The 24,052-nt window shown below is 44.7% G+C and overlaps 1 protein-coding gene across 1 annotated transcript; it reads right to left on the bottom strand.

Annotated features, from left to right (window-relative positions):
* Window positions 1-3,457: 3,457 nt before the first annotated feature.
* On the bottom strand, window positions 3,458-5,785 carry LOC113235523. The gene has a single exon (XM_026471258.1). The coding sequence runs from the start codon at window positions 5,783-5,785 to the stop codon at window positions 3,458-3,460; it is 2,328 nt and encodes a 775-aa protein (XP_026327043.1).
* Between the last annotated feature and the right edge of the window lie 18,267 nt (window positions 5,786-24,052).

The raw sequence follows: 24,052 nt of genomic DNA, 5'->3' as shown, positions 1-24,052 counted from the left end.
GGGGGGGAAATCTTTATGGATACCCCTGAGCCCAGGGAGACTCAGGGGTTATGTGGGGACTCTCCCTCCAGACTGGAGGGCCTACCCCACTAAAACCCCCCCGGGTTTCCCTCTCGCCGGTTGAGTCGGCGCCGTGGGATCAGTGAGCATTCACCACGACGCCGCCCGGCCGCCCTAGCTTATGCCAGGGCTCCCGCGCCAACGGAGGGGCGAGTCGGTTGTCCTCCGACCCGCCCCCCAGACGAGTGAGGCCGTGCAATGCAGGCTCCGGAGTCCCTGTCCAGAGCCCGCTGGTCTCACTAGGGGATCAGGCGAGCAGCGAACTGCCTTCGCCTTCTCCCCGTACGTCTGCGCCGGAGAGGGTGCGCGTCCGCCGCGTCCTCGCGCACCCGCTCCGCGGCCTCCTTTTGCGACATAACCTCTGCGCAAAAGGAGGCCACCGCCTCCCAGGACTCCTCGCTATCGAGCATGGCGGCAACCACGCTCGGCAGCGAGAGGTCCTGCCCTACAGTCCCCGTCAGAGTGCGGCGCTGCTCATCCCACCGGCTACACACCTCTAGGGTGTGCTGCGCGGTGTCATCCGCAGCGCCGCACTCGTGGCACGACGGGGACGGTTCCCTCCTCGCCACCTTGTGCAGGTAGTGACCGAAGCAGCCGTGCCCGGTCAGCACCTGCACAAGGTGGTACGACAGTGGCCCGTGGGACCGGTTTACCCACTCTACGAGGACAGGGCGGATCGCCTCTATGGTACGAGCGCCATAGGGGGGATCCGCCAAGCCCTCTTTCCACCGGTCCCGCATGCGCTGCGCCGCGAGGCGGCGCTCCCGCTCCACCTCTTGGGGAGCGGGTCGCTCGCCTCGGTCCCTCATTCCCCGCCGGTAGGTGCGGACCTCCGCCAGGACCTCGGCTTCGAGGTCCCACGGCGGAGTACCGGCGAGGACGCATGCGGCAGCGCAGGCCACCGTCCTGTACGCCCTGCACATTCGCAGGGCGACCACCCTCTGGGGCCTCCTCAGCAGCGCCTTCGTCGCCGCTGATATGGCCCCACTCCAAATGGGAGCCCCGTATAAGGCCATACTCCGGGTCACCCCGGCGTATAGCCTTCTGCATGGGGCTCCCGGCCTCCCGAGGTTGGGCAGGAGCCTGCCCAACGCCGATGCGGCGCCCACTATTCGAGGAGCAAGTTGCCGGAAATGCTCCCCGAAGTTCCATCGCCGGTCCAGTACAAGTCCCAGATATTTCATCTGGGACTTGACCGGGACCGATACTCCCGCGATGGAGATGTGGGCGCCTGCCGGCACCGCCCAACCTCTACCCCTCCCGCCGAAGACGGCCACATCCGTCTTCGGCACGGCGACCTCGAGCCCCAGCAGTTGTATTCGGCGGACCACCATGTCCGCCGCTACTGAGGCTCTTCGGGCCGCCTCCTGGAAGGTGGTCCCCCGGACGGCCACCAGCGTGTCATCGGCGTACGCGATGACCGCCGTTCGGGGGAGCAGCGCGCCCCTCAGCACCCAATCATACCCCAGGTTCCACAGTAGTGGTCCTAATACGGACCCCTGGGGTACTCCGCACCTCATTGGGCGCTCGGCGCGCCTCCCTTCCCTCGTCTGGTAGAGCACCACCCTGTCTTCCAGGTAGTGCTCCACCAGACGGCTGAGGTACCTGGGGATGTTATGGTACCTCAGCGCCTCCCTGATAACGGCGAAGGGGAGAGTGCCGAAGGCGTTGGCTATGTCCAACGACACAGCCACCACGCCTTCCCCCTCGCCGTTACCCTCCTCCACGATGTGTCGCAGCGACTCCAGGGCGTCCAGGGTGGAGAGTCCAGCCCTGAACCCGTACTGCCGCTGCGACACATCGGGGCCTGTCCCCCTCAGGTGTTCGTTGATCCTGGAGGCGATGATTCGCTCCAGGATCTTGGCCACCTCGTCCAGCAGGACGAGGGGCCTGAACCCCGAGGGGGAGTCCGCAGGTCGGCCCGGCTTGGGCACCAGGACGAGCCTTCCCTCCTTCCAGCATCTCGGGAACAACCCCGTCCTCAAGCAGTCATCCATGAGATGCTTGAGGCGGGTCCCGAGATGCTTCAGGGCAATGCGAAGGACTCGTCCCGGCACCCCGTCCGGGCCGGGAGCCTTCTTCTGCCCCCGCAGCCGTCCCACCGCCCACTCCAACTCCCCCTCGGTGATTTCCGGGGGGGGTTCCTCAGTCTGCCCCCCGTCTGCTCTGGGGGGCACCATGGCCGGTGGGGTGAAGGGCTGCGGTTCGGGGAAAAGGCCCTCCACCACCCGGTTGAGGAGATCCAGCTCCAATGAGTCCATGGGAGATGCGCCGTACAATTTGTTGCGCACAACTTTGTACGGCCTCCCCCATGGGTCCGCGTCCAGGGTGGCCAAGAACTCCTCTTTCGCAGAGTCCTTGGCCCGTCCTATTGCGACCTTCAGGGCCTGCCTCGCACCCTGAAGGGCGCTGTGGAGCCTTCTCTCCTCACTTGGGGTGTGGCGCCTGCGGCGGCATCGGCCGTAGGCCCGCCGGGCCGTAGTACTGGCGGTGCGGAGGTCCCCAATCTCCGCGGTCCACCAGTACACACTCTTTTTGCCCGGGGTCCCTCTGACCCTGGGCATGGCCCGCTCGCAGACGGCGGTCAAGTCTTCCCTGAACTTGACCGCCCTCTGCTCCACGTCGACGGTGGCCGGTAGGGGGGGGCACCACGCCTGGACCATGGCTGCTTCCTCTGCGAGCTCAAGGTCCAGGCGGGTGAGTGCCCATTTGGGAAAGCCCCTCCCGGGGGCCGTGTTGGAGGCCGTCGTGGGCGGCGTATGGGAGACCCTCATCCGTATATATTTGTGATCGGAGAGGGTCTCCTCGTCCTCCAGGACCTGCCAGCCGGATACTCGCGCGGCTAATGAGGGGGTCGCAAAGGTGATGTCCACGATTGACCCCCCATTTCGCCGCACGCACGTGTTGGCATGGCCCCGGTTGAGGACGACCAGCCCTAAGGCTGCCGCCCAATCCTCCAACTCTGGCCCTCTGGCATTGGTGACCGGAGAACCCCACGCAGCGCTCTTGGCGTTGAGGTCCCCCAACACCAACACCGGTGTCGGAGCTGCCCTCCTCACCGCCCTCTCTAGGGTCCCCAGGAATGCCTGGAATTGGGCCAGGGAGCGGTTTGGAGAGAAGTACACCCCAATTAGGATGACTTCTCCCCACCTTGCCGCCACGAACCCTGACCCGCGTTCCTTCACCACTAGAGGGGGGGAGTTTCCGGCAGTCGACGCCACTATGGCCACCGTCTCCTCCTGATCCCCCGCCCAATTCCCCCGCGGGGGGACAAAGTATGGCTCCGCCACAGCAGCCACCGCAACCCCCCACTCCGCCATGGCCTGGACCAATAGGTCCTGTGCCCTTGCGCAGTGGTTGAGGTTGCCCTGCAGTATAATATGGTGGCGTGCTGGCATTACTGCTCCATACTTTGTCCTTCAATAGGGGGGGGGCCTGAGGTCCCCGCCGGCTTGCCCTTGGTGGGAGGGGGAGCGCAAGATCGCCCCCCCATTATGTGGTCCGCTGGACGGCGAGTCGCGGTGCATACCGAGCACCGAGGGGTTGCCGTGCACCCGGAGGCCGAGTGTCCCACCTGGCCACACCTGAAGCAGACCCCGCTCCTATCCACACTGGACGGGCAGAGGGCTCTGGTGTGGCCAATCCCCATGCACCTGAAGCAGCGCATGGGGAGGGGCTCCATCACATGGACCACGGCGGAGGACCACCCCACCAACATGCGGCCGACAGCCGCCACCCGTTGGGCTGCCGTCACCGGGCAGCGGACGATGGCTGACCCCCTCCCGTTGGGGGCCAGCCTGACTGCTCCCACGCTCACGGCGGACTGGGGGCATTGGCCTTTCGCGGCCACCACCGCCTGGATCTTCTCCGGGGTCACCGACTCGTCAAAGCCGGTGACCCTTAGATCGGCGGTTTTGGTAGGCCGTGTTACTGTCGCCAGCCCCCCGATCACCTCCTCCAGCTTGGCCGCCAGGGTGTCGGCCTTCTCGGCGCTTGTCGCCCCGGGCACCTCAACTATGCGGGCACCTGTCTGGGTGTTCCGCACCCGCACGTGCGGGATGCCGAGGCTGCCCAAATCGACCGCAGCGGTCGCCGCCTCTAGGACCCCCTTGTAAGTGGCCCCCTTTTCCGCCACCGCTTCGGGCCTCAGCGTGATCACCACCGCCGATGATTTCGGGGTGGCGAGAGCCCTGGGTCTGGGAGCCGTCTTAAGGGCCGCCTTGGCGGGGGCCCGTGCCGCTTGGGGGGCGGCAGCTGCCGTTTTGGCCTTTCTGGCCTTGCGGCCGACTACCTGTGACCAGGGCGTTTCCGCCTGGTCAGTCGGCGTGGAGGCTGCCGGGTCAAGGGCGGTAGGGACGGCGAGAACGGCGGGAGGCGCCGCAGGAGGGGTAGCTTTCGGCGGGGGAGTCTTCCTCTTGGCCTTCTTGTTGGGCCGCTGGCCAGCAGGCGCGTTTCGGGCCAGGGAAGGGCCCGGTGTCAACTTGGAGGCCTCGGCGGAGGGAAGCAACTTCGGGGCGGCTGCGGCGACGGCGATGGCGGCAGGCGTCGCCTCGGGGGCGGGTGCCCCTGTTCTGCCGCCCAGAGGGGGGCGTAGGTACTCCGCGGGGAGGCGTCTTTCGATGTCCCCCAGGCGGGCGTCCATCATATTCCTCATCGAGGAAAAGATATCCCGCCTGAGATCGTCGATGGCCTCCCTCACTCCCGCGTGCATCTCCGCGGAGCTACACGGCGGTGGGGCCACCTGTGCCTTGGCCTTGGCCATGGCAGAGGAGTAGGCCCCCCTCAGGGCCTTCATCTCCGTCTCCAGGGCAGCGAGCTGCCCCCTCATCCGGCGGTTGTCTTCCGACATCCGCCGCGCCGCCTCCGTCGCCGTCTCTCCACGGTGAAGGAAATCGACGGCTCCTTCCACCTTTCTGACGGCCTCTTTTATGGCTTTGACCACCGTCCCCTTGAGGTTAGAGGACTTGGCGGTCTCCGCCAATATTGCTGCGAGGCCGTCTCGTGCCTCCTGGGCCAGGGTCTCTCGCATGAGGCCCGCCGTGCCATCGGGTTCAGCCTCCCCGGCCTGATCCCGGCCCAGGGCCTCCTTGAAGAAGGCGGCGTCCGCTTCCTTCTGGAGGGCGTTCCACTCTGACGAGCTGGAGCGCCCCCTCCCTGCCGTCGCCGCACCGGGGAAGGGCTTCCCGGGGCCTCTAGTTCTGCCCCTACGGGCCGTGTTAATCTTTGGAGCCCTTTCGGGCTCCATACATTCGTTCGACGGGGGTGCGGCGCGCTTGGGGGCCCTTGAGGATTTCTCCTCCCTGGCCGACCCGGAGCGCGACACCGCGCGCGAATTCCCCTCCGAGAGGGTGGATTCTACGTCTGAGGAGGCCGAGACCATCCTCTCACCCTCCGACTCACAGTCGGAGAGAATCATCACCTCCATATTGGAGGCCTTCGAACCATTATTTCTTAGTGCCCTATTGCTTGCTAAATCGGAGTCCATTGATCGTGTGCGCATGTTGTGTTCACGAGAGTCGGCTTCCGGCCGACTCACGAGGCAGTTTTTGCCCCCCCCAGAGTACGAGGGGCTGCCACCCGCCGAAGCGGGTGGGCGGGATTCCCCCTTTCGGGGACCCGCCTGGGGACTATTTTCAAAACTAGCCTTTTCCATGTCGATTTTTGCTTTGAAAGGGGGGTGAGCTCCCCACTGGAGCGCCCTAACGACTGGATACCCTCCAGCCATTCATCCCATCGCCGGGCGCTAGAGCTTAGGATTTGGGGTAATTTTTATAGAGGTTTTCTTCCTCGCGGCCCTCCTCTCAATGAGGAGGACCCCCGGTCCCGCTCAATGTAGGATTACGGGTTGGCCGGAGCCGGTCTGGGGACCGGACACCGCCCACCGGCTCGGTTGCGGGTTGGATAGCGCCGGACAGAACCTGTGCTATCTTCCCTCCCTCCCTGCTGGTTTTGGTCCGCGCCGGCCGAAGCCGGTAGCTCCCATATCTGGGAGCCGTTCCCCTATCCGCCACCTGGGGACGCGTCCGATGGCAGACCAGCAACTGCACACGGAATAGTCCATCACCCTAGCCAAATGCAGGTTGGGGAATTCACACGTTTTGCGAGGACTGTGAACCTTCTTCGACGTGCAGGTTTCAACACGGTGTTTTTCGTCACCGAAAAGATGATGGTAAATTTCAAACTAAATTTCGCATATAAATTCAAATCCACGGCCTTTGCTTGATAGGTGGTAGGTCTAACCAATTGGCTACCATGGCTTTTATGCATGTAAAAAAACTGTAATTAGTGATAATCATTTATTATTCATCGAAGGACTTTTTAGTAAATACAGATAATTTAAACTCACGACTATTATTAGTAGATACAGAGATAAACCACAAAAACATGAATTATTACGCTCGAGACGCTAACTACCCCATCACCTCACCAGAACCTGGATGAAATGACGAAGTATCGTTGCATCGGGCTAAACCGCAAACAAAAAGTCATCCACTGCCGCTTGAGCAAACATCGACAATGCAGTTATTATATTTCACGCGCGGGCCTAGTGCCTTCTAAAGATTGACAATATGCCTTGAATAAAGTTTTGACTGCCTCACTACAACGGGCGAATCTATGTGCCAACATATTACACCTGCCAGCCAACGCTCTACGTTCACGATCAATATCAGTTTGGTCTTTAAGATTGTCCCTGCAAATAATAAATATAATAATACAATTGTAATATAATTTCAACGCCCGCGCCCCTGCGAGATGCGATGCTGACGTGGTAATCGTATGTTTACGCAGACACACGTTCATTGGCTCAATTATTATAAGGAAAAATACACACTTAGCCCTGACAACAAACGGTCGTTAAATCTTGCTGTATTTCGATAAAAAAAAACTATTACACAATAACATTTATTAATGTTAATTAACAATGTGAAAGGTTATCGATTAAGAGTAACGATAGACTGACAAGATAACGTTATGAAAGATGACTTTTTGGTTTTTGTTAACATTAAACTTTGTTAGTAACTTATTTATACAATTTTCATTACACTATAAAAAAACTATCGCTTTCGGTGTGTTCGTTACCGCGGTCTCCTCAACGATAATTGAAACGCATATGGAAGTCCTTGTCAAAACCAATCACATAAATCCAAACACAAGGTAGCTACTGTAAACTTGAAAGCTGGTGAAATTTAATAAACCAGATTCACCTAATTTGCCACCCTTAGAGGTGGAATATTTTCATCAGATTTGAGACTAATACTGAGTACCGCCTATTCAACAAAAAAAAAGGAACAATCGAAAACGAAAATGTACGCCTAGAGATAAAATGATCTCTGTGACATTTCGGACCCACATTTCTCGGAATCGGAACTGATACGAATCGGACGTATTGCGCAAACGCTCTTAAGAATAAAATCATTCGAAACAGAGTCTCTACTCCCGTCCAACATCCGTCCGACAATTACCGTTATTACAACAATTACCGTGCAATTAGTGTCAAATAAGGAATACTCGACGGAATAAAAAGACAGTATCAAAGTATGAAGCTTCATTCGCATCATGCTTCTTCTAATTTGGCCGAGTATTAATTATTGGACGGTAAGTGTTTCGGACGTATGTCGAACGGGGAACGGGGAACTCCCAGAGACCAAAAAGAGCAATTTTTACGATTAACCATCGGGTCTATGTTCCCGATGGTAAAGCGAGTATAGTACTCAAAGACTGGCAACATGTAGGTAATACACTTATGTACTCATGTGTTACAATTGACGAAGACCACCTCCTGATCAACACGTTGGTTTCCTACTTTACATAAAAAAGTTGTCTCGTCAAACACTCCCTGGGATTATCTCTGAAGAAGACTCCTTGAGTTAAACAAAGCATTATGTATTTTACTGCCATATAATTATAATCATTATAAATCTTATATACGAGATGTCTAAACAATTTTCCACCACCAGAAACCGTTAAATACCAGTCTAAAGCCTTTCTCTTCTGAACGCGAAGTTCAACAGAAGTCTACGTGACTGGACACTTTTCCCAAAATCTGGCTATTGGCATGTGTCACAAGTTCGAACGTGCGCTTTCCAGACGGCGAGAGCGTCATGTCAGGGCGTGTGGACGCGAGCCCACGCACGTAAAGATAAAGAATATTTGTTCAGCTGAAGTTTGATAGTGATTTTTGATTGACGAAAACATTTACGACTTGCGAACATTAACACCTCTTACATTATTTCATAAGGTAAAATTGTCGAATCTTCAAGTTATTTGCACGTAGGATTTACTTATGCTGGAATTCCTCGGCCAAATGATTACTGTCGCAGACTTCATATGCTCTCTAAAACAAAGATATTTGCCCACGGTAGCTAGGGAATTACCATTGAGGTACATATCCATAAGGGTTTTTTTTTCGAAATACAATATAGCCTAAGGTGTTATTAGACTTTGTGGCCAGGCTAAATAAATAAGTCAGTCGGTAGAACACTATGGGTATTTATAATATATAAAAAACGGGGCACAGAGATATTACATAGATACTACGACGTAAATACACTTATAACAGGAACTAATGCAAAATTACAGCAAAAAAGACGCGCGCACATGAAAAACTTCTTCTAAATACTAACTGAGGCGCGCGGGGTGCGGGTCGGTAATGGCGCATAAAACGGAAGTTTCCGGAAGGTGTTTCGTTATTACCATATTTGAACATGAAAAAGTGATATTTTGGCAAAACATGGTCGATGGCGAGAAGCACCATCTACATTTGCAAAGACTAATCTAGTTTCTCGAGGACGGGTGGTCGTCGCGATATCGAGTAGGACGCTTGCGAGTACGCTTCGAGTACTAGGTGGGGTTGACACGCTGTAAATTTCTTTTCACTAAAATATCTAAGAAACCTAAGATACCACAACAAAACTTACGCTAATTCTTTTTAAATTCCTATTTTTTTGTTTCCTTTGTTTATAATATCAAGTGACGGGACGAACAAGTCGTGGGCCTGATGGAAAACTACACGCCTGTCCATAACAGTTGCAGTACCACTCAGAGCTTTCAATCGCAAAGATCTGAGGGGCATTGCCACTGCGCCTGTTACCCTGAGACATAAGTTGACAAGTCCCTTTTGCCTGTAATTGAAAACCTGAACGCAGTATTGGTGACATTACTGCTTGGCGGCAGACATAGGTAAGGTGGCAGCACTTCCCTGGACGACCTCTTTCACAAGGAGCTCTACTACTACTATCTAAATGAGGTCTGGTTTAGTATCCAGAATTCTGTTGTTGTTTGAGCAGATGACTGAGAAGAATGTAAAAATAACATTACTTGAGAAGTAACCATCATAGCGATGGATGGCAAGATTATAATGAGACCATTGTTCGACACGCACAATTCATGCCTATAGTGAATAAAAGCCTTAAAATTAAATTCACGTCTAGATCGCTACATTTGATTAGTGATCTAAGCGTTTGCCATACTGCCTCGTCTTATGGAAAATCCTACTCATCTCCTTTACTTTACTTTCTTTACATCCAATAAAATACACATATTTTAATATAATACAAAAAAGTGAATAACCAGTGCCACAGCACTGGTTATTCACTTTTTTGTCCTATCCGTATCATTAATTATTCATAAAATTTCGAGGAAAACATAGATCTCAAGAATGCACTAAACGGATGTTAAATGCAATCTTTCGTGACCTAATCATCAGGAAAATCCTGGAAAGCGTTTACAAAAGCTCGGCTAGATCTACGTCACATAAATCCGGAAGTTGACCGTTTGACTTGCGCCAACGCCGACCGGAATCGCTAGCAAAAAAATGCACAGTCATTACGAAGGCATTGTAAGAATATATTTTGGAGATTCTTAGTCATCGGTAACGGTTACCACATAGAAAATATTGCGCAATTTGGCAATGTTACAAGGAAGACCATAGCATTGAACAGAAAATGTCAAGAAGTATGGAGACCTCTGTCGTTTAAATGACAATGTACCTACTGATCGTACTTATGGATATGTGGCTCTTGACTTTTTGTTGTAGCCTTTTCAAACACTTCGCGCTTTTTAGGATGGGTATTTTTCTAGAAAGCATGGGCGGTAAAACATCACACGGATCGTCAAATAAATAAAATATAAAAGGTCTTCTTTAAAGTTATAATAATATAAAACGTGAACAAAGTGCCGCAGGTAAAAAATGAGTTCATCTCTTTATAAACACGCACAAGTCATTCTTTGCGGATGTCGAACCCAAACACATTCCTAATAATGACTTAACTAAAAAAATATCTATATAGTTTATTAATAGAAGGTGTGGTTAATCAGGGACTTAACCGTCTATCTTGAAAAACAGTATGAAGTTTAAAGTGAAATATTGAATTACGGACATGCTTTCGAGTTAGACAAAAGAAGTAAGGGAGCAGATAGAAGTGAAATTTAAGTATATAACGTCCAAGTATATAGTGTCCAAGATGTAGGACGCTGCACCAACTAAGCAACGCTTAAGATGAAAGATGACATAAGATAAGGCTTTAAAGTCAAATAAATGTTATACATTTTTAAAAAAATTTATTAAAGCTTTGGCAAAGCCATCAGCCTAAACATGAAGTTTAATTGTTTCTGTAGATATGGCCGCCACAAAGAGGATAGGCAATTTGAGGCGGCGTGCTTGGATTGACTCGGGATTCCTTAGAACGGGCCCATACGAATATTTTAGTTCGAGATTCGTATAATTTCGCGTTTTAATCTTCGATTAAGGTACAATAGCACTATCCTATTCCACTTTAAACTAGATTTCACAAAATAATTGAAAGTCAAAATAAAAACGACACTTTCCCTCCAAAATGCCCAGAGCGAATCCTTATACATTATAAGGAATTCGTACCTGTTGCATCTATCTATTTACACTTGCGATTTATATGCGATTGCAGCGCGATCGCGCGTTTGTATCGATGCAGTCGCGCGCTTGCGTCGCTGCTAAAATCGCGCGCGCGCGTGTGTAAAAAAAAAGTCGCTGCGAGTAACCGCTTTTAAGTTTATTTGAAAATTGCAATCCCTAGAGTTTCTTGGTCGTTCTTCTCAGGTAAAGGTCAAGTACAGCAAACGAACATTAGCTTCAAAAAGAACGTTTGAAAGTGTAATTTATTTTACCTATGGAATAAATGATTCTTTGTTTTGACCCTTGGTATAATAAAACCACACGTGATCATACGACAAAAATGCTATTATCACATGAAAATCATAAAAATAATACGAACGACACTCAACAAGAGTAAAAAACTTATCTGAAGTTTTCGCTCGCAGAATCTTCAAACTTCTCTCTTGAAAAGTTGTCATATTGCAGATGTGACCTTATTATAGGTACCAAAGAGGCAAATTCAGTATTTTTTCCTTTCACGATTGGTTTTGAAGAGCGGTGGCTGTGTTGCAACGAGACGTGATTAGAAAAACCAGACTCCAGGAAATATGCACTATGATAATGTTGTCCATGGTATATAAAATACACCAGGAATAATTTTGTTTATTTTACCACCTAGATCATTTGTTTAATAAAATTATTTATTAGGATGAGAACATTAGGTGTAGGACATTACGTTACGAGAGGGCGAAAGAGCAGAGAGAAAATAAACACAAAGGAAGTGGCCATAGAGAAGAAACCACAGAACATAAACCATGTTACACATTCAAGATCAATGCATTCTTAGTATGGTTTTTGAAAATCTACAAAAGATAAAAACTTGCAAGGTTTTGAGCCGGAAGAATTTGTCACGTTTTTTATAATAACAAGTGACAAGACGAAGAAGTCGTGCGCCTGGTGTAAAGGACTCGCCTATCCATAACAGTTACACTGCCACTTAGAACTTTACATCGTAAAGATCTGAGGGGCATTGCCACTGCGCCCGTCACCCTGAGACATAAGCTGACAAGTCCCGTGTGCTTGTAATTTCACGAGCACCCTTAACAATTCTAAATCGTAACGTAGTAATGCTCATATTACTGCTTGGTGGCAAAAATAGGTAAGGTGGCAGTACTTCCCTGGACGAATTCATTCACAAGGAGATCCACTGCTACTAAAAATGTAACGTATTAGTTTACAGATAGTATCTACGGAATGTTATCGAGTTTGATTAGTTGTTATCGTACGCTCGAACTACTTTCGAATAAATGAATGAATATACTGTTCATAAAAAATAAAACGACGATTGAAGACCAGAATATAACAGCATATAGGTACTAATGTATGTATAAAAGTTGACCTTATTGCAGTTATTATTGTTTAAAGAAATTAACATTTCTGTATTCTAGCGTCACAGTGGGTACTTACCTGCATTTATGATAATGTAATTTATGTTAAGAAAAATATCTTTTTTTTTAAATAGTGAGAGACACAACATTATTACGAGGATTAAAAATAAACTGGCTGGTCTTCACAAAAACCACAAAAGGTACAATTTATACGCCATTATGCCATTCACGAGATTTAAAACTATAGTGAAACAAATACTATTTACTAAAGGTTATTATTATACAGCTTCTGCTAATTGGATGACAAAAATTTATGTTAGTGACTCGTTAAGCTCTTACAGGTTGTCTCGATCCATGAAGATTGAAATAAATGTTTACAACATTTAAAATTAAATGTGTACTAATGTTTGTTTAGAAAGAACAACCTCTAGAGTTTCTTTCTCATTCTTCTCAGGGGAATTTGCCTTACGAATGACCAGTAGAGTTTAATCAATATGACGATTTCACGTGTATTTTGCTGATTTATGAAATAAAGTTCATCATTTCATTTGAATTTTGATTTTTCATTTGAACCTTGCTAAGAAAATTTAGGACAACGTTTAGGATTTTCATGAGCGGTGCATCAAAACAATATCTTCGAATAGACGTATTTCTTTTACAAGCTGTCCTCATGAATACCTAGATCAGGCCTGTAACTCGTGGTTGGTCATCGCCGTATTTAGGCAGATGGTCTGGTGACGTCACAGCTTATGTGTATTTGACAATGCTGTCGTCACAAGCAAGCAGTCGAAGACGATTTGTCATGTGTCGTTTTGTTGTAGCTTGAATAACAACGAACTTGTACAGAATAATAATTACACGATTACGTAATATTATTTTGTAAAATGTTCAAGTAATATAAATATTAGGTAAATTTTTGTAAGTGCTTGTACCTACCGGCACAACAAGCTGTAAGGTGTTCAACGACGTACATCAAAATATGATATTTTAAAAATATACTATCTTACTTCATTTGAATTCATACTTCCCGCTACGTACTACAACCTATTAAAGAACATTCTCGATTTGAACTAAAAACCTGGAATCCTTTTCAATGTTGAGAGCCTTAATTGGAGCGGAAAATTGAATGTCGTAAAAGTAATGTAGGTACTCTAAACACGCCTTCTGACCACGTGGTACCTTCCAATTTCGTGACCGATTCTGGTGGCAGTTCTTTACATGGTAGCAGGTTTTTGCTGGCTGGATGGCAATGATCACAAATAGTAAAAGACACAAGGTATACTGTCAGCAAAGTTGACGTCTTGCCACCTTTAGAGTGTTTGCATACTACATCTGATTCGCACCAGGGGGTCTACTCCGATCTCCGTCCGACATCCGTCCGAAACAATTACTGCCAAATAAGCACTTGACCACGAGTCCGGGTTTTCTAGATTTGTATAGTCTCGGATTCGGAAAGAATATGAATCGGATGAAGCACGCGAACGCGCTAAGGATTATTTTTACGGCTATTAGAGTCAATAGAGGGCGGGAATATCTGCTAATATTTTTTTAGAACTGTGTTAAGATGAACTACGCTGACAGTACAATACACGTAGGAATCAATATAGGTAAGTAGAAACATTAAAGCCATTGACTATATGATGAAAGAATTTAAGTGTAAAGAAGCGTTTGAAGGCTGCATTAGAAACAATAACCTTGTATTTATTGCCTCTTCACCGCAACTCACAACCTCATTTCATCAAACTTTTTCTAAGAACGCCATCAGTAGAAAGTCGACGCGGCTTTATAATGATGCAACTTTCAATGCAACAGCTAATGCAGGCTGATGAAATTTATGTCTAAGACACGTCACTCGCATCGTCCCACATTGGCCGTGACATTTGCTGGTATTTTTTTGCTATTTTTTGGCTTACGTTGCATTTTAATCGAACTGAAAGGAAATCTTAGTTGCGCCACTGTTTAGAAAGTTCAATATCCCTATCTGCTGACCCGAGAGATAGTGTATTCCGGAGAGATTACTTTACGGAGGGTTCGCCGGCAAGGTCAGGGTACAGAGGACGTCCGGGCCAAGCCCTCCGCCAGTGATACACTTTCACGGCTGTCTCTGGTGGACCGGGACTTGGGTATGGACTCGCTGGGGTTTGTGGTGAGCTGCAGACACGGACATGTTCGTCTGCCCCGGTGGTGTGTGGTCGGGGCGTCCATCTCGTGCTCAGCTAGCGCGTCTTTAGTAGTGATCTAGACGAGGGTTTAATCGAGGAGGCGCGCGGGTCATATGAATTACCATTTAAGTCGGAAGCTGTGTTCGGACATTGGCAGAGGACACTGAATCCGGCAACTCTCGATACTCGATACTCAAACTCGATTGCTTCGTTGATCGGAGAGTTTGACTTACTCATTCCTTTGAGTTCCTTCATTATTCGTTGTCATCTACCTGGCCTAAAATATGTCTCCGTTCTCTGACGCAAATAACGTAACAATAAAACATGACCTCGTCGAACATTGTTATCGTGAACCAAAGTTCACTCTGACTTTCGGGTAAAGTTATATATACAAACAAAATATGTGACACGTGAAAGTCATACATGTGATCCGAATGGGACGTTAAGTTGGTGATTTTGACGATGGTTATAAAAAAGGGATCTACTCTCGTTCGCCGATGCGACATCTGTCCGCAACAATAATCAAATGACAATATCAAGTACTGCATTCGCATCATTTGACAGTAATTGCTTCGGACGGACGTCGAACGGAGAACGGGAGAAAATTTTACGTAACATTTCGAGTTCTTAGGTTTTCGCGATTGTTACACATATGAAAATGTAAATATTTTTTTCGGATCTAAATCGCGTATTTGTTTTTCAAACTACCTACCTACATTACAAACCTACCAACAAACCTACATTTCGGATCCTTTACAGGTCCCATCGTCACAACTAACTGGGACCGTGGGACTTTGTAAAGGGTCCGAAATGTTGGTTTATTTGGAAAAAACAAATACACGGTTTTTATATCCGGATAATAGGAAATATTAAAAACTATTTCCTGTAATAGAGACATATTTTAAGCCAAGTAGATGACAACGAATAATGAAGGAACTCAAGGGAGTGAGTAAGGCAAACTCTTCGATCACCGAAGCACGTTACTGAGGTACATAAGTTGAAAGCTGTCACACAGGACGAAGCGTAGGCTCTATTTGTTACCACTGCCTCACCTCATTTCAAGTAGGACATTGCATGACCTCATTTTTACAAAATATGAGTTAGATACTCAAACTCGATTTAAATTTTATGTCCTACTAAAACTATTACCTATTTAAACCTTACCAAAATGGTCTCCAATCAGTTTTTTGTAACGAGACGTGGGAATCGTTACTCTGGCTTTCAGAGAAACCATAATATATCTTAAAACTTCTGTAGAAGGCAATGGGCCAGCATGGCGTTCTATGTTCTAAACTTTCTACACAGTGCCCCGTATCTTTCTACACAAGTTTTCATTATATAATCCATACCGATACGAGAAGGGCACTATAACATGTGCGTGCACAGGAACCTTTTAACTTCAGGTTCTGACCCCAGGTCAGCCAGTGTACAGGGTTGTCACTAACCGTTGTCACCGACTTAATCTCGTTCTCAAGAGGCTAGTGCCTCGGGTGAGTCACCGGGTACACGTACAGAGTACCTCCCTAATTTTTAAGATATAGATACCGGAGTTGTATGCACGCTCACTTCCCGTTGCGCATTGCACAACTAGCGGTTGGCACCGCTAAACCGTCGATACTAAAGTATACTACCAAATCTCCTTGTGTGCCAAAAAACGGCGTCTCTCCAGTTCCCAAAACCCTAAACAGCTAGAGGGACCGGAGGTTATCTAGCTTATCCTCTACTAGCTCTCCGGGCTAGTGCCGGAGTTGCCGGATGCAGTGTCCGTTACTAAGACGCGCTAGCTGAGCACGAGATGGACGCCCCGGCCACACATCACCGGGGCAGACGAACATATCCGTCTCTGCAGCTCACCACAAACCCCAGCGAGTCCATACCCAAGTCCCGGTCCACCAGAGACAGCCGTGAAAGCATATCACTGGCGGAGGGCTTGGCCTGGACGTTCTCAGTCCTCTGTACCCTGATCTTGCCGGCGAGCCCTCCGTAAAGTAGTCTCTCCGGAATACGCTATCTCTCGGGTCAACAGATAGGGATATTGAACTTTCTAAACCGTGGGGTAACCAAGATTTCCTTTCAGTTCGATTAAAATGCAACGTAAGCCAAAAAATAGCAAAAAAAAACAAATACGCGATTTAGATCCGAAAAAATAGTTTCATTTCATATATTTACGTAATATACTTAGCAGTTTCTAAACTAAATAACTCTTAAAGCTACTAGAGCGTCACTTGACACCGACGCAATACGAATAATAAATGTTTGAATGGATGAGCATTGAAGAAGGCGCACGGGCTCTGGACACACATGTCTGACCAGGCGTAGGCGGTGACTAAAATATTTACAAGAAATTACAAATAAGTGGATAATTATTTTGTAGATTAAAAGTTTGATTCTGAGTTTCAATTGACAGAATGATGTTGAAGAAATCTGTATTTCATAATGAATTATTTCGGGACATACTAAGATTAAAAAAGTTTAAATACCTTAAAATAATGCCACTTATCTGTTTGTTTATGAACTTGAAAGTGATGATATAAAATCATTATAAATATAACCTGCTGATAAAGATGAAGAGGAATATTATTATTCAGACAGCGTCGATTTATATGAACAGAGTTCGAAAGTGGCAGAATATATTTTCCTAAATTTAAATGGTGTTGATAACGCCTCCCTCTGAAATGAATTATTATAGTAGTTTATATTTGTAAAGGGTAACTATAAACCTGTATCAAGTTCTTGGGTTTTTACAAATGTTCCACATAGGAAATGAAATAAACAAGCAAACCAAAATAAAGGGCCCGAAGCACTTTCCATCAGGTGAGATTGAGGTCATGTGCTATAATTTTTTTAAATAAAAAAAAGTCGGAATTAGCGGAGTATATTTATTTGACTTCAAAATTGAAATTCCGCTCAAAGGGCGTCGGTTTGACGACACTGAGATGATTAAAAAGTGCAACGAGTGCACTGAAGGCTATTTCGAAAACTGACTTCCATAACTGCTTTGGGAGCGTGTTGTTAGGTGAATGGATGCCATTACTTTGAAGGATGTTGATTAATAGACCCAGCACGGAATAACGGACGAAGGTCGGATACTACCTCGTACTTTGGCCGGAGTTCAAAATGCGGTAAAAAAATAATACGTGTTAAGAACCGACGTAAAAAATGTTGTATTTTTAAGTCGTCTAAAAATGAAACGATCAGTTATTTAAAACCGACCTTGAAGTGTTGTCTATTTAGACTACCGGTCCAGACATCCTCAACTTGGCCAATTTAACAATTTTCCTCATCTGAGCAGACTGCAATATGGCAAAAAACTAGGCGCGAACGATTCCACGAACTTTCTTTCACCAAATGACGCAACGTCGGTCGATCATTCTGACATTCGAGTTGGCTAAGACACGTGGAGTCATCTTTGTATTGTCTGAGAACCACGCTTGTAATGATGAGCTCTAATCTTAACTTTTAATAAATCGATGAAGGAATGATTTCTGCCTTCGGAACCAATAAGGACACAACTAACATTTTATTTTATTAAAATTGAGTTACATATTCGGAACCAGGAATACAAGACCAATCAACCTATTTTTTTTGTAGGAAAATACATTTCAATAATTGCTGAGTATACTGCAAGCTCAAAGGGCACAACTGACATCAACAATTTTGTCTCGTGGCCGAGCGGTTACTATTCTGGTCTGCCACGCAGAGGTGCCTGGTTCGATCCCTTGGTCGGGAGAAATATTTGTATGGCCTACATTTATTTATTTCGTGAGTTTGAGTGTAATTTGTGGCTGTCTGTATGTGTGTCCGTGGCACCAGCGATACTGGGTTTCCCTAATGCGGGGCTATAAAAGTGTGCATTTTTTTTACTATAAACAGTTATATTTAGCGATCTTTATGTCAAAAACACTAATAGCAAAGCATTTTACTAAGTAATTTACGGAACTATGGCTTTATTATGTAGTTCAATTACAATACAATAACACAAAAAGACACAACCGAATACAATTTGTGCCCTTTAGCTCTGTTCATGAGTCAAGTATTAAAAGTCTAATACAAATATTTAAACATATTTATATCCGAATTTAGAATTCGCTACTTGAACCTTTCTTTCCTCCTGAAGCAGAATTAATATTCATTAAAAACTACAATCACAACACGGAACTGCATTATTGGAATAATTTATTAATACCTATACAACAGACGGCTACAGTTTTAAATACGAAAGGTATGTAGTAAATTAGATTCAATAGTATGGGTCTACATAGATTATCGTTGTGTTTGTCGGACTTGTAATTTTGGTAACACGCCCGCTGTAGTACGTTGTACAAACGTTTTCTGAAATCAGTGCAAAGGTCTTCATTAATAAAATTTATTACATTCCTAATTCTACATTGAAAAATATGTTTTAGTTTAAAGTGATAATATGACTTGTTTCTAATTAAACCACAAAGCACAAAGGTGTGACTGATGCAATGTATATTTTTTATAACACCAAGTGACGAGACGAGCAACTCGTGTGGCTGCCGGTAAGCGAAATGCCTGTCCATAACAGTTGTAATGCTACTCAGACCTTTCAATTTCAAAGATCTGTTGGGCACTGCTGCGGCGCCCATTACCCTGAAACATAAGTTGAAAAGTCCCATGTGCCTGCAATTTCATCAGCAGCCTTAACAGGAACGTAATGTAGGGTCATGCTCACATTACTGCTGGGCGGTACAAAAAGGAACGCAGAACCCTTTCACAAGAAGCTCTATTGTTACACTAGAACTCGCTAAGAAGCTAAAAATCCACTTAACAAGAATCCGATTTTTTAGTGTATTAGAAAATGTTTTACTTGCTCTTGTTTGAGCAACATTTTGAATGTCTAATTATGGATTCTATTTTTGTGTGGAGTATACGCCAACCTATAATCATTTTTAATTTTCCTCATAGCTGCCAAGTTCGAGCACCTCTTGAGGATCGGTTCCAGGAAATTTCACCGCCTGACGCAACAATCGATCATTCTCACACCCAAACATTCCTAAACATAGACCCGGAGTAAATAAAAACAATAGTTGTTTGAGAATCCGATGAGTAGGGGAGACTTTTTTGGCAATTCTTTTCAGTGGATTAATATTTTTTTTATAATTATTAATACAAAGATCAAACATTAAGCAAAAATTCCTTCGAACTGCCCGGATAAAACTAATGTCTTCCAGCAAACCGTGCCAGACGCTATACCGACTATGCGGAACTAGCGGACCTTACGAATTTTTCAATGTGCTTCTTGCATTGACTTTCAAAAGTCAATGGCTTCTTGCAGTTCTTTGTTTTTAGTTTTTAACGACTATTTGCCATAGCGCCATCTGTGAGAAATCTATGAAAGTTTTTCTTAACTTTCTTCATATTTTTTAACAGTTTTTGTTTATAACTCGCAAAGATTTACAAATCTTTATTAAATATTCGCAAATGAAGCGAGTCTCTTCAGTCTGCTATCTTCTTTTGAAAACATTGTGAGACCGCATTTTATGTGTTAATATTCACACTTCGTGTTTACATAAAAATCTAGGTCAGTTTTGATTAGCGCCATGCTCACCAACGCTTCGGTTTAATGATTATAGCTGTTGTAATCAACTGAACTCTTATACTGTGGTTTACAGTTTGCAGTTTTTAAACGCAAGATAACTTTAACATCTCAAGAGACACTAAAAATTATTACGATAACTTCAAGTCTATATTTTTTTAAATTGATATCTTAGGTTTTTAGGAGTGCTCTTTTCAACCAACAACGATTCGGACGTTTATGCGTTATTATCGCACAAAATTTGTCTTCATAATTATCTTTTCATAGCACCTAGACTATGACACAGTCGTGTCTCGTGACAACGCCTACAACCGAGCTGGCACGCGTCAACCACGTGTCTTACTATTGGCTCGCAGCCTATAAACATCTTATCTCATTATTATTTCTATACAAATGCAACTTAACACCAATGGTATAAGATTGAAAATTCTTTGTTGATTTTAAATAACGCTAAATGTAAAAACATAGTTCTAACGTAAGTGGTTATAAAGTTGATTTCATGTTGTAAGTTTCATTTGCCTAGGATGTGTTGTAATTGAATGCATTGTATTAAGCCTGTAGCAGAGTTTCATTCATAAAAGAGCAAATGAGGCCGTAGTACAAGACTGCAATCGTAGTGCGTAGAAGCAAGGCTAAGAGGTTATCAAGTTCAAACAATGTCCATTAAGGATTTAAAATGTGAATTCGGTTTCTAGTTTATCTAAAATTTGATTTGGAGAATGATGAAGAATGATTAATTTGTAACCAATAGGAAGTGTAGTTGTTAGTTACTTATAATTAAAAACGGCCCTCCTGTGCGTGTTCCACATTAAAGTCCAAATAAATGGAATTAAAAAATGTGGAATAAGTACTTCTGCGAAGTGCGATATGTTTGACACAAATTTAGGTTTCGCTGATTAATTTGTCGACGTAATAACTGCCGTAACCATTTATTACATTGCTTAATCTGTCTAATAGCCCTATAAGGTTCAATTTATAATAGCATACAATGATAACAACCCATTTATACGTCCCTATAAGGCGAAGTAATAGTTCGCCATTCTGGGCCAATGCGGGTTGGGAACTTCGCACGTTTTCCAAGGGTTGTGCACATTCTTCGAAGTGCAGGTTTCATCGAGTTTTTCTTCTGCGAAAAGCTCACGATAAATTTCAAATGGACACTTTTGACTAATTTTGCTACCGTGCTCCATGCGGGTTGAGGGCTACGCACGTTTTCCAAAGGTTCTGAACCTACTCGGCCTTGCAGGTTTCACAAGCGTGCGTAACTTAGATATTATTTTTTTATTGAATTGATATTCAATTATTTTTTTGTGATTTTACTCCACTAGTTTGTTATAATTATTAATACAAAGACTGAGTGTTCGACTCAGAAAAAATTCCTTCGATCCGGCCGAATTCGCATTTTGAACAAAGGATTTGCTGTGAATTAATAACGAAAGTTGGTCACAATTTATTTGCTTTTATTTATTTTTTTGTTACACATTTTTAACATCAAGTTTGTTTAAATTGCGAGCAACAAATCTACTCTGGTTAGCAATTTCCCTGTAAAGTCACTCACATATTATATAGTCGTAATTGAACATCGTAATTTGTAGTTCATACGTAATGTTGCAATAAGTTAGCAATTTCAATACAGGCAATACCAACTACACAACAACGAGAATATTTATTTTTTGTAAGTATTAAGGCACTTGTGTTTGTCCAGATCCGGATGGATTCGGATAGCACGGTATGCTAGAAGTTGTCGGTTCGAATCCGGCCGAATCGAAGGAATTTTTTCTGAGTGTTCAATCTTTATATTACTAATTATAACAAATTAAAAGCAACCGCTCTATCACTGGGCTACACATTATTATTTTAATAAAAAAATAGCTGCGCATTTGACGTCCATTTTACTCATCTTACCTGATGAAAAGTGACGATGAGGTCGACGATGGAGCATGCACACCTAAGTAATGCCTATTCACTCTCGCCTTAAAAACGCCCGAGATATAGCGTTCAGGGAATAAGTCTGCTGGCAGGGAATTCCACTCCATAGCATAAATGTGGAAGCAAAACGCTTTGTGCAAATCCTTGGAATATCCACAGCATGGAGGTGGAACATATAGTCCCCCTATGATTAAAGGGGAAAGCGGAATTAAATCTTGCAAATCCAAGTTAGTGGGAAAGACACACTAGAAACTTTGTTATTATATGCAGAATTTTAGACACATTACATTACCATAGGTAATTAAAATAGTAATTATTAAATACTAAGAAAAAATTCTTCCTTTAGAGACACTTTCCACACATTCCACGGGTAGCTGTAAATATATTCAAGGTTATTTAATTTCATTTAAATTTATTCATTCCTATTTTTACGTCCATTTCTGTAATTATTTTAGTGGGTAACTGTAATTGGCCTATCCAAAGATGCTAACTATGTTAAGGTTAGAATTGTATTAAGTATGGCTGTTGTTATTCCAAATGAAATAAAATAATATTAAGGTGTCTAGCTGAGTGAAGAAAAACTTTTCATGGATTTCTCATAGAAGGCACTACGGCAATAAAGTCGTTAAAAATCAAAAACAAAAATCTGCAATAAGCACAGAAAAACTCGTAACGTCTGCTGCTGCGTAGCTCAATTGGGAGAGCGTCAGGCACGATATCTGAAGGCGCTGGTTCGAATCTTAGTGATCGATCTTTGTATTAATAATTATAACAAACTACAATAGTGGAGTAATTAAAAAAAATTAAAAAAAATGTTCAATAAACTTAATATTACAATTAAGGTAGTAGTTGTAACTAAAATTCCACTGTTCGGTTCGGGTGCTGATGATAATTACGACGACTTTTTCAATATTTCACGCACACCACGAGTTCATGAGTCACCCATAACGTTTAACGTATTTATAACGATAAACTTTACATGTGAACTGTACACGTGTCGTAACGGGGCTCGCGTTTCAGATTCCTACAATACAAGGTCGTTAAAACATTTTATCTTTCCTCGAATTCGCTTTTTAGACAGTGGCAGCACTATTAAGGCATGTTAGTCATGCTTATTAGTCGATTTTATGCACGACTGAAAAAAAAAAATTCGTTTGTATTGTACATTTACGTGTGTTCATGGTTTTCTCAGAATAGATGGTCTTGTTAATAGTGTATCGCTTGTCATTATGTGATGCAGGAAAGTCTTAAAGCTACTACATTTCTAAATCATAAACCCTGCAAGGGCATCGCAATTTAACTTGCTTCACTTATTAGTTTATTTTCACAATAAAAAAACTTCTGCAAACTGTAAAAACAGATCGATACTAAAAAAAATTCAACTTATTTGCGAACATATTATTATGTTCCTTTTTGATACTTTTTCAACCGACTTCAAAATAAGGAGGAGGTTCTCAATTCGACAGTGTATTTTTTTGTATGTACTCGTATGTTACGCGATAACTCCGGTTTAATTAAAAAAATGTCCGATTTGTGAACCAATTTTGATGATTCTTTTTTTGTTGAAAAGAGGATAGCTCAGAAGCGATCTCATTTAAATTTGAAGAAAATATTTCACCTCTAAGAATGGTAAACCAGGGGATGAATGACTTTTGAGGGCGGTTTTCTTAGCACTGTGTACTGAGATTATATTATGAACTTTAATTGCTATGGTGTACACCGGAGTTAACATGGTGCATATTTATTTGTAAATGATATCTTTTCTTAACTGAGCTTTAGCTCGCTTTGCCTAGTTTGGTTCTTATAGCTAATTGTTGTAGTCGTCTGGCATTCTTAATATACCTATATTTTTGGGAAGAATTTTCTAATATCATAGACTTTTGCTTTTGGCAGTAATTTCTTTAAATTTTCGCAATAAATGGTTAGTAGCAGTAGAGATCCTTGTGAATGAGTTCTTCCAGGGAAGAGACTGCCAACTTACCTAATTCATGTGAGCATTTCTGCGTTCCGGTTTTTAAGAGTAAGGGTGCTGGTGAAATTTAGGCACTTGTCCACTTGTCCACTTATGTCTCTGGGTGAAGGGCGCAGTGGCAATACCCCTCAG

The sequence above is a fragment of the Hyposmocoma kahamanoa genome, unplaced genomic scaffold (genome assembly GCF_003589595.1).
Source record: "Hyposmocoma kahamanoa isolate Upper Pololo Valley unplaced genomic scaffold, ASM358959v1 87, whole genome shotgun sequence".
In the NCBI taxonomy this organism is placed as follows: Eukaryota; Metazoa; Arthropoda; class Insecta; order Lepidoptera; family Cosmopterigidae; genus Hyposmocoma; species Hyposmocoma kahamanoa.
This window is presented reverse-complemented; position numbering and strand designations above follow the sequence as displayed.

Bases quoted from the DNA above. Each gene is read 5' to 3' on its own strand.
- LOC113235523 (XM_026471258.1), bottom strand. From the start codon at position 5,785: ATGGCTGGAGGGTATCCAGTCGTTAGGGCGCTCCAGTGGGGAGCTCAC.